This window comes from Sceloporus occidentalis, unplaced genomic scaffold (assembly GCF_023333645.1).
Source record: "Sceloporus occidentalis isolate IW3139 unplaced genomic scaffold, rSceOcc1.0.p SCAF_320, whole genome shotgun sequence".
NCBI classification, from domain to species: Eukaryota; Metazoa; Chordata; class Lepidosauria; order Squamata; family Phrynosomatidae; genus Sceloporus; species Sceloporus occidentalis.
The window spans coordinates 595758-609429 of NW_028317300.1; the positions used below are offsets into that span (position 1 = coordinate 595758).

The 13672-nt window shown below is 39.4% G+C and overlaps 1 protein-coding gene across 1 annotated transcript in view; it reads right to left on the reverse strand.

The window, feature by feature from the left end:
* LOC149274815 (chitinase domain-containing protein 1) overlaps window positions 1-13672 on the reverse strand; it is a 122844-nt gene that overhangs the window by 94832 nt on the left and 14340 nt on the right. The window contains exon 7 of the mRNA XM_089505248.1: window positions 7562-7654. Coding sequence (XP_089361374.1) covers window positions 7562-7654 — 93 coding nt within the window. The remainder of the gene's footprint in view (window positions 1-7561; window positions 7655-13672) is intronic.

The window sequence follows — 13672 nt, forward strand, 5'->3', positions numbered from 1 at the left end:
GAATGGACCAGCAGGTTTTGCAATCGTACGATTACCGGAGTTTGTTGGCACCATTTAAATCCCAAATTTGGTGGCAGAAGAGTCCATCACATGAAAAGAAAATAATAATACCATAAAGAAAGAAAGAAAAGACTACTGAGCTCTAAGCATGATGCAAACTGGTCAACAGAAGTGCCCAATTTACATTTTTTAACTGGTTTTCTTTTTACAAATTGCTTAAGAATTGAATTCACACAAAGAGGTAATTATATAACGCCACTTGGAACAGTGGAAACTGGTCACCGACACATGCGGAGATGCTGTACATGACTTTGTGGTTGACTTATTAACCACCATGTAAAACCTCTATAGAAGCAAAGCCATACAAATAAATAATATATATATATATATATATATATATATATATATATATATATATATATATATATATATATATATATATATATATATATATACATACATACACATACATACATACACACATACACTGTAAATATACCAGTATCTCACAAAAGTGAGTACACCCCTCACATTTTTGTAAATATATCTTTTCATGTGACAACACTGAAGAAATGACACTCTGCTACAATGTAAAGTAGTGAGTGTACAGCCTGTATAACAGTGTACAATTACTGTCCCCTCAAAATAACTCAACACACAGCCATTAAAGCCTAAACCTTGGACAAGGTCAGCAACAATACTCAAGTAGGTTGTCACGTTTAAACGATGCTCAATTGGTACAAAGTGTGCCAACAAAATGTCCCCTACACCTTTACACCACCACCAGCACCCTGAACGTTGATACAAGCCAGGATGGATACATACTTTCATGTTGTCCCATCTGAATGTCGCAGCTGGAATCGAGACTCATCAGACCAGGCAATGTTCTTCCAGTCTTCCATTGTCTAATTATGGTGAGCCTGTGCGAATTGTAGCCTCAGATTCCTGTTCTTTGCTCACGGGATTCTTCTGCTGCTGTAGCCCATCTGCTTCAAGGTTTGACGTGTTGTGCGTTCAGAGATGGTATTCGGCATACCTTGGTCATAACAAGTGGTTATTTGAGTTACTCTTGCCTTTCTGTCATCTCAAAACCAGTCTGCCCATTCTCCTCTGACCTCTAACATTAACAAGGCATTTTCATCCACACAACTGCCGCTCACTGGATATTTTCTCTTTTTGGACCATTCTCTGTAAACCCTCGAGATGGTTGTGCGTGAAAATCCCAGTAGATCAGCAGTTTCTGAAATACTCAGACCAGCCTGTCTGGCACCAACAATCTTGCCAAGTTCAAAGTCACTTAAATGCCCTTTCTAACCCATTCTGATGCTCAGTATGAACTTCAGCAAGTTGTCTTGACTACATCTACATGCCTAAATGCATTGAGTTGTTGCCATGTGATTGGCGGATTAGCTATTTGTGTTAACAAGCAATTGAACATAATAAGTGTTGTGTGTGTGTGTGTATATATATAAATATGAGAAATGAGAAGAAAGAGTTGGTAGGTGTGGACAAGAATCCTTGCTTCAATAAAGATAACTGTATTAAGAATATCATTATCACCTGTCAAGTAGTGCGTTTCATAAGAACTGTTATTAGAACCATTTGGTTTCCATTGCTAAATACTAATCAGCACTGCAAAGCTCTTGTAATGAGGTTTAGGCTTAATATTTTATAGAGTAGAAATCTCTCTTGGACAGTCATTGTACAGTGACATTTTTTCAAATATATCAATGTTGCAGACTATCAACTATATATATTTGGTATGTTTCATAAAACTACTATTTAGTGAATAGAAAATATATCCATCAGTGTAATTTTTTTTTCTAAAGACAGTTGGCGTCAGCATTACAAAAATCCCTTAAAAGAACTACAGGCATATTTGTAAAGGGCAGAGGCGTATTCACTCATGTCTGCCAAAAAGTGCTGTTTTTCTCAGGAAAGCACATATATTTGAATTATTGAGGACTGGATAATCGGCCGGAGAGATAATACACAGTCAGCTTTCTAACAACTTTACTACGATTTTCTAACACTTGTTTCAGTGCTGTGTAGGCAGAAAATAAAAGTAAATCTTCCATTAATTCCCTTGTTTGTGCAGCATTGTAAAATCATTGAATGCCTTTTCCATTTCACAGAAATAACTCTGGTAGAACATTTTCTCAAGGGCATAATAAAGATGGTGGTCATAGTGATTTTCAAAAAACCATCTCAATAACTCAGGCATTCATCATGCAGCACTTCCCCTTCTGGTAATTCCAAGCTCTTATGTACTCTAACTAAAGTAGAGACTCGGCCACCATTAGCATGGAGAATTTTAAATTACTGTATTATTTCAAGAAAAAGGTTTATATAAGGTGCATATAAAAAAAAAGGTTCGAATGCTAGCCAAACATATCGAGAGTTTAGTTTTACCCACAATATATTCTTTTAAAAGTGGGACACATGTTGCAATTGGGTGAAAAAGGGTAAAACGGTGAGGCAGAATGAAACAAGTGATTACTACCCTTTTAACCCCTTCGTGACAAAGGCTGATTTTACTTTTTGTACCCTTCGTGACAATGGCCGTTTTAACATTTCTGCGGTGCTCGTGTTTAGCTGTAATTTTCTTCTTTACCGTTTACTGAACCCACACACATTATATATTGTTTTTTTCAGGACAAGAAGCGCTTTCTTTAGATGACATTGTTTTGATTGTATCATATTATTTACTATTAAAAAAAGTATAAAATTCGGTGAAAAAATTAGAAAAAAATGACTGTTTCTAACTTTTAGTTGAAAAATCTTTTACTCATCTATAAAAGGTAATGAAAAAACCTGCTAAATAGATTCTACTATTTGTCCTGAGTTTAGAAATACCCAATGTTTTTATGTTTTTTTGCTTTTTTCTACACATTATGGGGCAATAAGTACAAGTACAAATGCTAGTATTTTAACCCTTTCCAAGCACTAATTCTACCATCAGCCTTTGTCAAACTTTATGGTAGTAATTTTTTTTGCATTTGTTTTTTCACACACATTTTACTTCAGGTATGAATAAACAGGTTCTGGTATATGTCACAACCCAATATGTGTTCAGCAACATCTCATGAGTACAGCGATACCTCACATGAATGATTTTGCCTGGCTGTTTGGGTGCAAAAGGGCCACATTTGGGACATGCGCATTTTTCAATGTTGAACTTTGGCATTTGGGGATCCACTGCCCATGCCCTATTTGGCACATCTTTGAGCCGGGCCATTTCAGTGTGCCCAACAAAACCATATATTTTTGAAAACTAGACACCCCAGGGTATTTCAAATGCTAGTATTTTAACTCTTTCCATGCACCATATCTACCACCAGTCTTTGTCAAACTTTGTGGTAGTATTCTTTTGTGTGTATTTTTCCCCCACACACCTATGTTATGTATGAATTTACAGCTCCTGGTATATGCCGCTGTCACACGACACCCCAATATGTGTTCAGCAACATCTCCTGAGTACAGTGATACCCCACATGCATGGGTTTGTCATTTTTGGGGGGAACTAAAAGGCCACATTTGGTACGTGTGCATTTTTCTAATTGGAAATTAGATGTGTGGCCATCCTTCCCCCCGTGTTAATTGGGACCTTGTTGAACCCGGCCAGTTCAATTTACCCCATAAAATCATACATTTTTTAAAAGTAGACACCCCATGGGCATTTAATATGCCAGTATTTTAACTCTTTCCATATGAGAATTGTTTTAAGCTAATGTGCTAATTTTATATATATATTTATTTTTTTTTGCCTTTTTTAAAAAAAAAAAAATTACAAATTTTATTCAACTTGAAGGTTCCCCTGATAGTGACATCAATGGGAAATTATTTTTACATTTTACTGTTTTTTTTACTATTTTTTTCTAATTATTATTTATTTTATTTTATTTTTTAATTTATTTTTACTAATCACACTGTGATTAGAAAGCTGGGCTCCATTGACTTGCATGGTTGAATGCAGTACCTGTATTCAACCTGCAAGTGGAGCCAGAGTTCTCTAGAGGGTCTGGAGACCGTCTAGCGAACTTTTTCATATTTATTATTTTTTTTCCCGGGCCGGCGCCATCTTGCTGATGGTGAAGATCGCCGGTAGCGGCGGCTGTGACCGCTTCCCGGAGCGGTCACAGCCCATCCAGAGGTAAGTGATCGAGGCATTCCAGCGACACCATTTAAGTTTAGGAGGTGATCGTTGATCGCCTCCTAAACGCTTTTAAAACGGGCGTTGACGCCCCAGGGAGGGGTCAGACATGGTGCCGATCGTGGCGTTGCTGAATGCCTTGAGGTCGAGGCATTACAGCAACGCCGTTTGGGTAGATCGCTTTCTGCACCCGTTTAAAGACGAGCCGGTTCTGGCACGTCATTTGTCGTAATCGACTTGTTTTTACGTGCCGTGCCAGAACCGGCAATTGTCATTAAGGGGTTAAAGAACCAATACTTCTGACTGTGAGGATTCAACAACTCATCCTAGACACTAATTTCTTGATGATGTCAGAGGTTTGCATAGTCATTTAATTTTTTTATAATAATAAAATAATAATATTAATAGGAATAATAATACCAATAACAAACATTCATAACAGATAATAATCTCAATACACGCAATTCTACTTGAAATAGGAGTACATACAAAGTTAAAGATTATCATGTCCAGTGGGCCTTTACAGAGTAAATACAGGAATGACACAAAAAGTCAAGTCTAAATGAGGTGAGTAGGTAGCAGTAGTAACTATATTCAAATAAACCAGTTTTCCAAGCAAACATAAAACAGTAAGCATATGTAGGAACGCATTCAACTAAAATTATCTGCATGAATTAATGGAACTATGCAGTGGATGCATAGCTCTAAAGTTTATGATGAAAAATATTTATGGGGCAGAAGGACAACATTGATATAAACTAAGATGGATGACATCAAAGACGGCAGACAGTTGTAAACACATATGGAACAATTTGATTTGAAATTGTGCCCCAAAGTATCTCTGGCATCAATTTATATATATTTAGAAAACCGACACTAATGAGTATTGTGGGCCCATCTCTATAAATGTCAACCTTTTGTAAACAGCTAATATGGTGACTCATCCAGAGACGTGGGTGTAATTATTGAAAGTTTACTCTGTGTTTAGGATTTCATTTAATACGCTCAGTCTATCTGAATCCCTTCACTTATTTTTCCTAACTATGCATTTTCTATAAGATTGACTAATGTTGTCCTGTTTTGCTTGTAACACCAAGATCCCCCATAAAAGCAAAATGAAAGAAGCCTGGGAGTGAACAGTTCATGGATTTCATTAACGACCCAGATCAGTAAAACAAACAAGAAGATCAACGAACATCGCTGCACCTTGAAGGGTTAACATGTCAAATGTGACTCTTTTACAGAAAGGGTGACATTAACCAAAGTAGTTGGAGTATTCACAAATATCCCCAATTATTTTTTCACATGAGAATAAGTAGATTAGATGGGCTACTTTTATTCTAATCAGCCTCCACATTGTAAAGTTACGTTGCCTTTGCAGTGGATTATGAGTTAGAATAGAGCCAGTTTACTGCTATTGTGGAAGCGAATGAGTTAGGGGGAAAATTGAAAAGCCGACAGAAAATACAGAATTGGGTTATTAACGGTAAAAAAAGCAAAATAATGGATTTTCCAGGCTGTTACCAATAGCCTGAAGGGGATTGTTGGATAGCGTAATTAGGAGGCACCGCTAGGACGTTGTTATGGGTCAGGGATTTTTATAGGGTTATTACTGATAAGCAGTACACAAGAGAACAGCATTCACTGGGAAGAGAGGCAGGTGTATACATCACACATATTTGTACATCATTCATAAAGAGCTTTAGAGTAATGCCATGATTTATTTGATGTTCATTGTGAAACAGATAGCATTCAGCCATGAAACACAGCGTCTGATATTGTATATGCACACTGCCTGGCACAGGGGCGGGCTGGGCCGGGGGGATAGTGTGTGAGAGTGATGGGTGTTATGCTGAATGTTTGTGAATGAGGGTTTCAGATAGCATGGATGTGTAAGTCTTGGGTGATAGCATGGCATAGGGAGCCTGTAATCACATTCCTTTCATGCCCAGATTTCAGCATATACTGGCTGCCTAGGCATGATAGGAGTGTGATTGCTGTTAATTTTATATATATATATATATATATATATAATTTAATTAATATTGTTGATTTTTTTTTAGTCTAATTTTGGTGAGTTACTTTTAATAAAGTATTTTAAAGTTTTTGGGTTTTTTTTTTTTTGGTTTTGGCCAAGTGAATGCTGAATTTTCAGTTTAGGTCCAGAATTTTCATTTCGGTGCATCCCTACTATATACTAAGCCAGTCACTGACGTGGTAGGCCTACACCACATCAATGTTTGGCTTAGTATATGGTGATAGGGGTTGTAGTGGAGTATTGTCAGTGTCTGGCTCAATGTATAGTGATAGGCATGCATTGACGTCAATGTGTGCCTCAGTATATAATAGTTATGCTGTACCCCTGTCAATGTTTGCCTAACCATAGAAACTATGCAGTTTTAAAGTGTGTGTGTGGGGGGGGTGCTACATACAGTATATGCCACAGGTGCCAAATACTCTCGGTACGCCCCTGCCTCATGCGGCAGTCAGACCCAATGGCTGTGCCTCAGCTTTTTGTCCCACGTCTTAAAAGGGGTGGGATGATGAGCTGAGGCACAGCCATCGGGCGGTGCGTGCACACCGGTCGCTTTGATTTCATTAGGCGCCGGTGGAGTGACTGCCGCACGACAGCCGCTTTCAATGTCACTCGCAGCCGCTTTGGTGGCACAATGGGCCAGTTGACTAGACTTTCCCCCCAGGCCTTGGGCTGCCAGCCCTCCCCTGGCCTGGCATATACAGTATCTCACAAAAGCGAGTACACCCCTCACATTTTTGTAAATATTTTATTATATCTTTTCATGTGACAACACTGAAGAAATGACACTCTGCTACAATGTAAATGTAAATTTGCTGTCCCCTCAAAATAACTCAACACACAGCCATTAATGTCTAAAGCTTGGCAACAAATGTGAGTACACCCCTAAGTGAAAATGTCCAAATTGGGTCCAATTAGCCATTTCCCCTCCCCGGGGTCATGTGACTCGTTAGTGTTACAAGGTCCCAGATGTGAATGGGGAAATGCCTAAAGAGGGCACAGCAATATTTCCTTGGGGATCAATATAGACACCTTCCTCATTTAAGTGGCAAATGTGCTACTAACCACTGTTAACCTCACCCTTACAAAAAAAACATTTTGAAGCTGACATTTAGTACCGAGTAGTATGGGGAAATCAAGGCACTCATAAATACCTTGTTTCTTAATACTAACTATAAGCATTCTTCTATAATGGGGATGTCAGGACACTAAATTGCCCCTTTAATCCCTTTTGTCTGAATTTTTCAATGCTAGTAAGGGATTTAACTTTTTTCTTTCTTGGAAATGAACTTTTTATAAATAAAAAAAGTAATAAACATGATAGGAATTACGTGAAGGTATCAGTGACCTCTGATATTCATTGTTTTACTTACCCTGGTGCAACTGCTGGGGGAATAACCAGGATGAATTGTAGCTTAGCAAGGTGAAGAGCCTCTCCAACATGTGTCAGCAAGTGAACCAGCTCCCTGCGGGGGGGCAAAGAACATCCATCAAAACAGAGTTAAATGCCAAGCATCAGGGCAAGAACTGCATTAACTACACCAGGTGCATAAACATTTATTGTCCACCCTAACCATTTATACCCTGCCAGCTTTTAACAGGCACTAATGCACTAGTTTCCCTTACCTTTAACTGTACACCAGGCTGAAGGGGAACATCTTGCTTTAGTCCAAGGCCAACCAATTACATGCATTACAAAGAATACATGTTCCATCTAAGAGAGGACTGAAGAGTCATTTTTAACTCCTTGCTCATTATTATTTTTTTGGGATATTGGCAGTAATAGCCTTTTATACTACGTGTCATGGTTGGAAGATAACATTACCTGCATTCACTAAACTATGAGTTCCAGGACAGCTAAACATTTTAACTGCAATATATATATGTATATATTATAGGCCAACTATAAGGAGTACCTGTTGGAAGCAGAAGTGGTAGAGGCTAATACGGCCAGGGGATTTAAACATGGGGTAACCGTATGACTATCCAGGATCTAAGAAGAGACCAAGAATTGATTAAAGTTTAAGTCTTTATAGGAATAATGAGTTCACAGATGGGCCAAATGGTTCTTAACTACCATCAAATTCTATGTTTCCATGTAAGAACGGATGAACTGGTTCTGCATAATACATAGTGAAATTACTTTGTGGGCTCTCAAGAACTCTTGCTACGACTATGCTTTATGTAAGGCCAGCTTTGGCTTTCCTCCCATCCTTGGCTACAATCCATGGCGATGAGGATGGGATATATAAAACCACTCATCACGTGGGACACCACAGGCTCCTGTGTGGTATCAACCCATTTCGCATGAGTAAGTTGTAATGTATGCAACTCAAGGAATCATAAAATTGTCCTCAAAAACATACACACGTATACCAACGCACACATACATACTCGATAAAGCTGTTGCATATAGGACACAAATCAGGAATTTCAAAAAGCGCTAGGAATTCAGTGTCTCCTGCATAATTACTAAAACAAAACAGCGATCCCCCAGCTGCACGAGTCCCCAAGGAAATTCACCTGTAATGAGTCAGACTGCCCTAAATGAATGAGACTGCCTTCAGATGAGGGCAGCTGCCTTTCCAATAAGTTACAGGCTCCCCCACCTTGTTACACAAAAGGCAGATGCAGTTATTCCCATTAACCTTTATAAAGCTTAAGACAAATGGTGTGTTTGAAAAGAAAATGTAAGCTGGACTCCCAGGAGACTTGCGGACGTATGAAGCATTTCAAGCAGCAGGCTGGATAAGTGAGCGGGTGACAGACTCAGTCGGACTCCGACACTTCTCCCAGACCTTGATGTATGAGAGGTGAGCGGCAGGCACCTGCAACCTGCGCTGACAAGGCAATGAAAGATAACCCCGGGGGCAGACCCCATCTATAAAGCTAACAGCGCTAAGTTCCAAGGGATGAAGGATTTTGTGTAGTTCAGACACAACTACACTACAATAAATGACACAGGATCAAACTGACAAGAAGTGCACACATTAATCTGTTAACCCATTCAAGACTAGGTGTCTTCCTACACAAGTGACCAAAGCCTTTTTTGTATACGTTTCTTCAATTACGATTCAGACTTTGATTTTTTCCAATATATTTTTGTTTGTAATTGTACTTAGAATTTCTTCTACCTATTGATGAAAAAAACCTTTTGTTCGGGAACATTTCCCAAGAAGAATACCCTCAGTTTACATAGTTTTTGTTAAAAATTTTTTATAAAGAGTAAGATGCAAAGATCTTAGGATACACTATATATTTTTTAAAATAAAACACCAACCAGCAGGTAAAAATGAGTATAACATATTCATACCGATCATGGGATTAAAACCAAAAGGAGAAATGCATAATGCTTTGAGATTGCAATAGCCGTAAAATTAGTAAAGAGAATCAAGGTGTTGGCACTGATTACCGCCATGAATCATACCTCCTCGGGGTTCTCATGCTCCATTTCTTGAGGTCTCGCATTGCATGCGCTACTGCTATACCTGTAATTACACAGGTGCTGCAATCACTGCTCACTTTAATTGTAGCACCTGTGCAAAATATAGACGTCCTTAAGAAAAATGTCACAGACTCTTAAGTGAGTTTGTTCTCTTTTAGACAAAATATAAATTGCATTCTGGTATGTTAAGCAAATGTTTTTTTTTTCTTTTCTCTCAATGTTTTTTCTGTTTCTATGGAAACAGCCTATGGGCGAAGCTGGCAACTTACTGGGTTTAACCCAGCATCTTCAATCTGCGTGTAGGTTAGCGGTATGTAGTCACTTCCACTTCCCACCTACCCACCACCATCTTAAAGTCTTACTGGGGCTAGGCCCTTTGCACAGATAGCCCTGTCCTCTTATGATGCCCACTCTACATGTTTGCCTCTCATAAGGAGATGGAAAGGGGCATCTCCTGGCAGCCAGCCCTGGGAGGTTACCTGCTATGCCAATTAGTGCCTGTTTTTGTGTCACATGAATATTATTATTTGGGGGAGAATTTCAGACATCCACAGTGATGTTCCTTACCATCATAATTTTTGGGTCACATTAACTCCATTATGATGGTATGGAATGTCATGCCTTTAAGTGGGACACTTGGCAGATCCCCAGTGCAGGGCGCTGGAACTGAGGCAGTCCAATGGGAACTGTAAGTGTCATTCTGTATCAATCGATAGCTCTGATTCACTAATCACAGGGGTCACATTACATGAGTTATCGCTGTGGTCCACTAATCAGAGATTACATCCTTCAATCCCATCCTTACTGCAATTGTGAAGCTTGGAAAAATGGACACAGATTTAGGCATAAGAACAATAAAAATATTTTTTCTGCAATTATGGAGGTTGTACACAAATACTTGGCCCTTACCCCAACAGCAACAGCATGGTGACTCCCCTTACAAAGTAAAAATAAAGAAAAAAAAAAAAGAGTTTTGTGCGCTTAGTGGTACCCCAAAAACCCACTAAAGATTTTATTTTTTTCTCGATAAGAGGCTAATCAATACAGTATTTTTAGATATGAGGCACACTGATCAGCCATACCATTATGGCCACCTGCCTAATATTGTGTTGGTCCCCCTTTTGCCGCCAAAACAGCCCTGATTCGTCGAGGCATGGACTCCACTAGACCTCTGATGGTATGCTGTGGTATCTGGCACCAAGACATTAGCAGCAGGTTCTTTAGGTCCTGAAGGTTGCGAGGTGGGGTCTCCATGGATCAGACTTTTTTGTCCAGCATATCCTACAGTTGCTCGACTGGATGAAATCTGGGGAATTTGGAGGCCAATGCAATGTTTGTTCTGACACCTATTAGAACCAGCATTAACTGTTTCAGTAATTTGAGCTGCAGTATTGTCTATTGGATTTGACCACACAAGCCAGCTTTCGCCCCCATTAATGAGCCTTGGCTGCCCATGAGTCTGTCACTGGTTCACCGATTTTCCTTCCTTGAACCACTTTTGATAGGTACTGACCACTGCAGGCCGGAAACACCACACAAGAACTGCACTTTTGGAAAGGTTCTGACCCATCACTATTTGTCAAAGTCGCTCAGATCCCTACTTTTGCCCATTGTTCCTGCTTCTAACAAATCAACTTTGAGGACCAAATATTCACTTGATGCCTAATATATTGAAGCCACTGACAGGTGTCATGATAACAAGATTATCGTTGTCAGTGAATGTATGAACTACAGATAGGACAAAAATCAAAACAAAATCAATGACAATTACATACAAGTATGAAGTTCTTAATTGAATGTCCTTAACTTAGAAGAACTTATCCTTTTCTGTTATACAGTATTTTGTTCCTATATCTTAACAGGTTACATATCAGTAAAGCCTAATGTATGTCTAAACGTTATCTTTCATGGAGAGCTCGATCTGAAATGTATGCCATCATTTTAATTCATTCAGCAGTTGGTAACACTGTGCATATTACAGACTGCAAAATGGATCTCATCAACTGATGTACATTGACAAAATGTAACCAAAGATCCAAGAGGTAATTTATTGCTTCTACTGAAAGCAGGAAGCATACTTAAGTATACTTCCTGTACATGCTCTGTAACACTCCCCTAAAACCAATGGAAACAGATGTAGCCAGGCTGCAATTGGTTACTGCTAACTGATTTCAATGGGGGAAAGAGAAAAATGAGACAGGGGTGGTCTTTTGTTACTCTAGTATATTAATAATTAAGCATTCCTGCTTTCAGTGCTCTTTAGTCACTGACAGGTCAGTTAGAAAACAAACTGATTAAAGTGACAATGCAAGTGAGGAAATAAAAAATCCCTGAACTGTACGGGGTCCTGATGTAGTCTAGGAGGGGGCAATACTCCACAATATAATTATTTTAACAAATAACTGTACTTTACAATAAAATAATTCACAAAATAAATCCAGTTATCGCTATGGAACAGTTTAACACACATTTAAGAATAAGCGTCACTATAAAGTTCACCAAACCTGTGTTTATCCTTCCTTTCTGCATTTCCACTGTTCAGCAGAAGCTGCTTAAAAGGTTGTCTGGAAAGTAATGTTTCTAATCTCAGGTATAAACAAAAAGCAACCCGTGGTGTACTGTAATGTCACCAATAACCTGTGTTTTTAGCTATAAAAGCTGAAGCCTGGGCTTCTTGTACCATTTGGCCTAAGAAATGGAATTACTGAATACTGCTTTTCAAAAGAAATGCCCTTTTCCCCATGTTTATTTTATTTACAGTGTTGTCTATACTGCATACAGCGTCCCACCGTCTCGTTTCTGGTTTAGAAATTAGTCACTGGTTTATCTACCAGACAGCCTCACAAGACAGATTCATTTCAATTAAAATAATTGATTTATTCGATTTTGATACCGTATTGGCTCGAATATAGGCCGTACTTTCCCCCCCCCCACTTTAAGTCTTTATTCGGGGTCTAGCGCCCGACGCCCGGAACTGCAGGCAGCGGGGTTAGGATACAGATCTCCCGCAGCGGTGCAGGGGACCTGCATCCTACTCTCTGATACGCTCAGACATCCTCCCCTGCCAGCACTTCCCATGGGGGAAGTGCTGGCACGGGAGATTGTCTAAGCGCATCGTGCAGACGTTCACCGGCACCTTTTACCAGAGCAGACTCCCGGGTGTCTTGCGGGGCAGGCGGGGGACACCTACGCAATACGTGTATACAACTTCCGGTGCCGGCACATCCGCTGAGTCCCGGCACCGGATGTTGTGTACGCGTATTGCGTAAATTTTTTTTCTTTAAAAAAGCACCAAACTTTTAGGGTGCAGCCTATACACGGGGGCGGCCTATATCCGAGCCGATACGGCAATTCAATTAAAATAACGCATATTGATGGGTGCCAGTAGTAGAACAATAGGAGCTTCGAAAAAATCTTGAACATTTGTTCAATGTATTTTATTTATTTACATTTCCTTTAAGTGCTTTTATCTAATCTTTTACAAAGATATTAGAAACCGGATGGGCAATCTACCTGGAGTCAGATGTGACCCTTGGCTAGCCAACTTTTGTGAAGCAACAACTCTGATGACTTTATACCAGCAGTTCTCAAGCATTCATAATCCCAACTCCCAATATTTCCATTTCCATATAGTGTAAAGATTTGAGTCTGAAACCTTTCGCCCGCCTTTTACCTGCAAGACCTTTGACTCTAGGTCAGCCATGAACAAGAAAAAGCCATGGGTCGAACCCACCTGCTTTTAATAAAGTGTATACCATGCTAAGGCAGAGGGGTACATGTTAAGAGTAAGACCTGACTCTTGTCTTTGTAAAACACATTATGTGAGATGCAAAAGACCTCTGAAAACTATTCTTTAAAGTAGAGAGATCACACAATCAGATAATGAAACCGTCACGTGCACCGCAGACATTGCAACCTAGCTAAACCAGAGTGGTATTAAACTTGGGTTACTATCCCAACCTCATGCCTCAGGGAGCTTGCTTAATGTGAGTGAGAGTTATAGCAACACTGACACTTAGTGATATAAATGAGAATCACA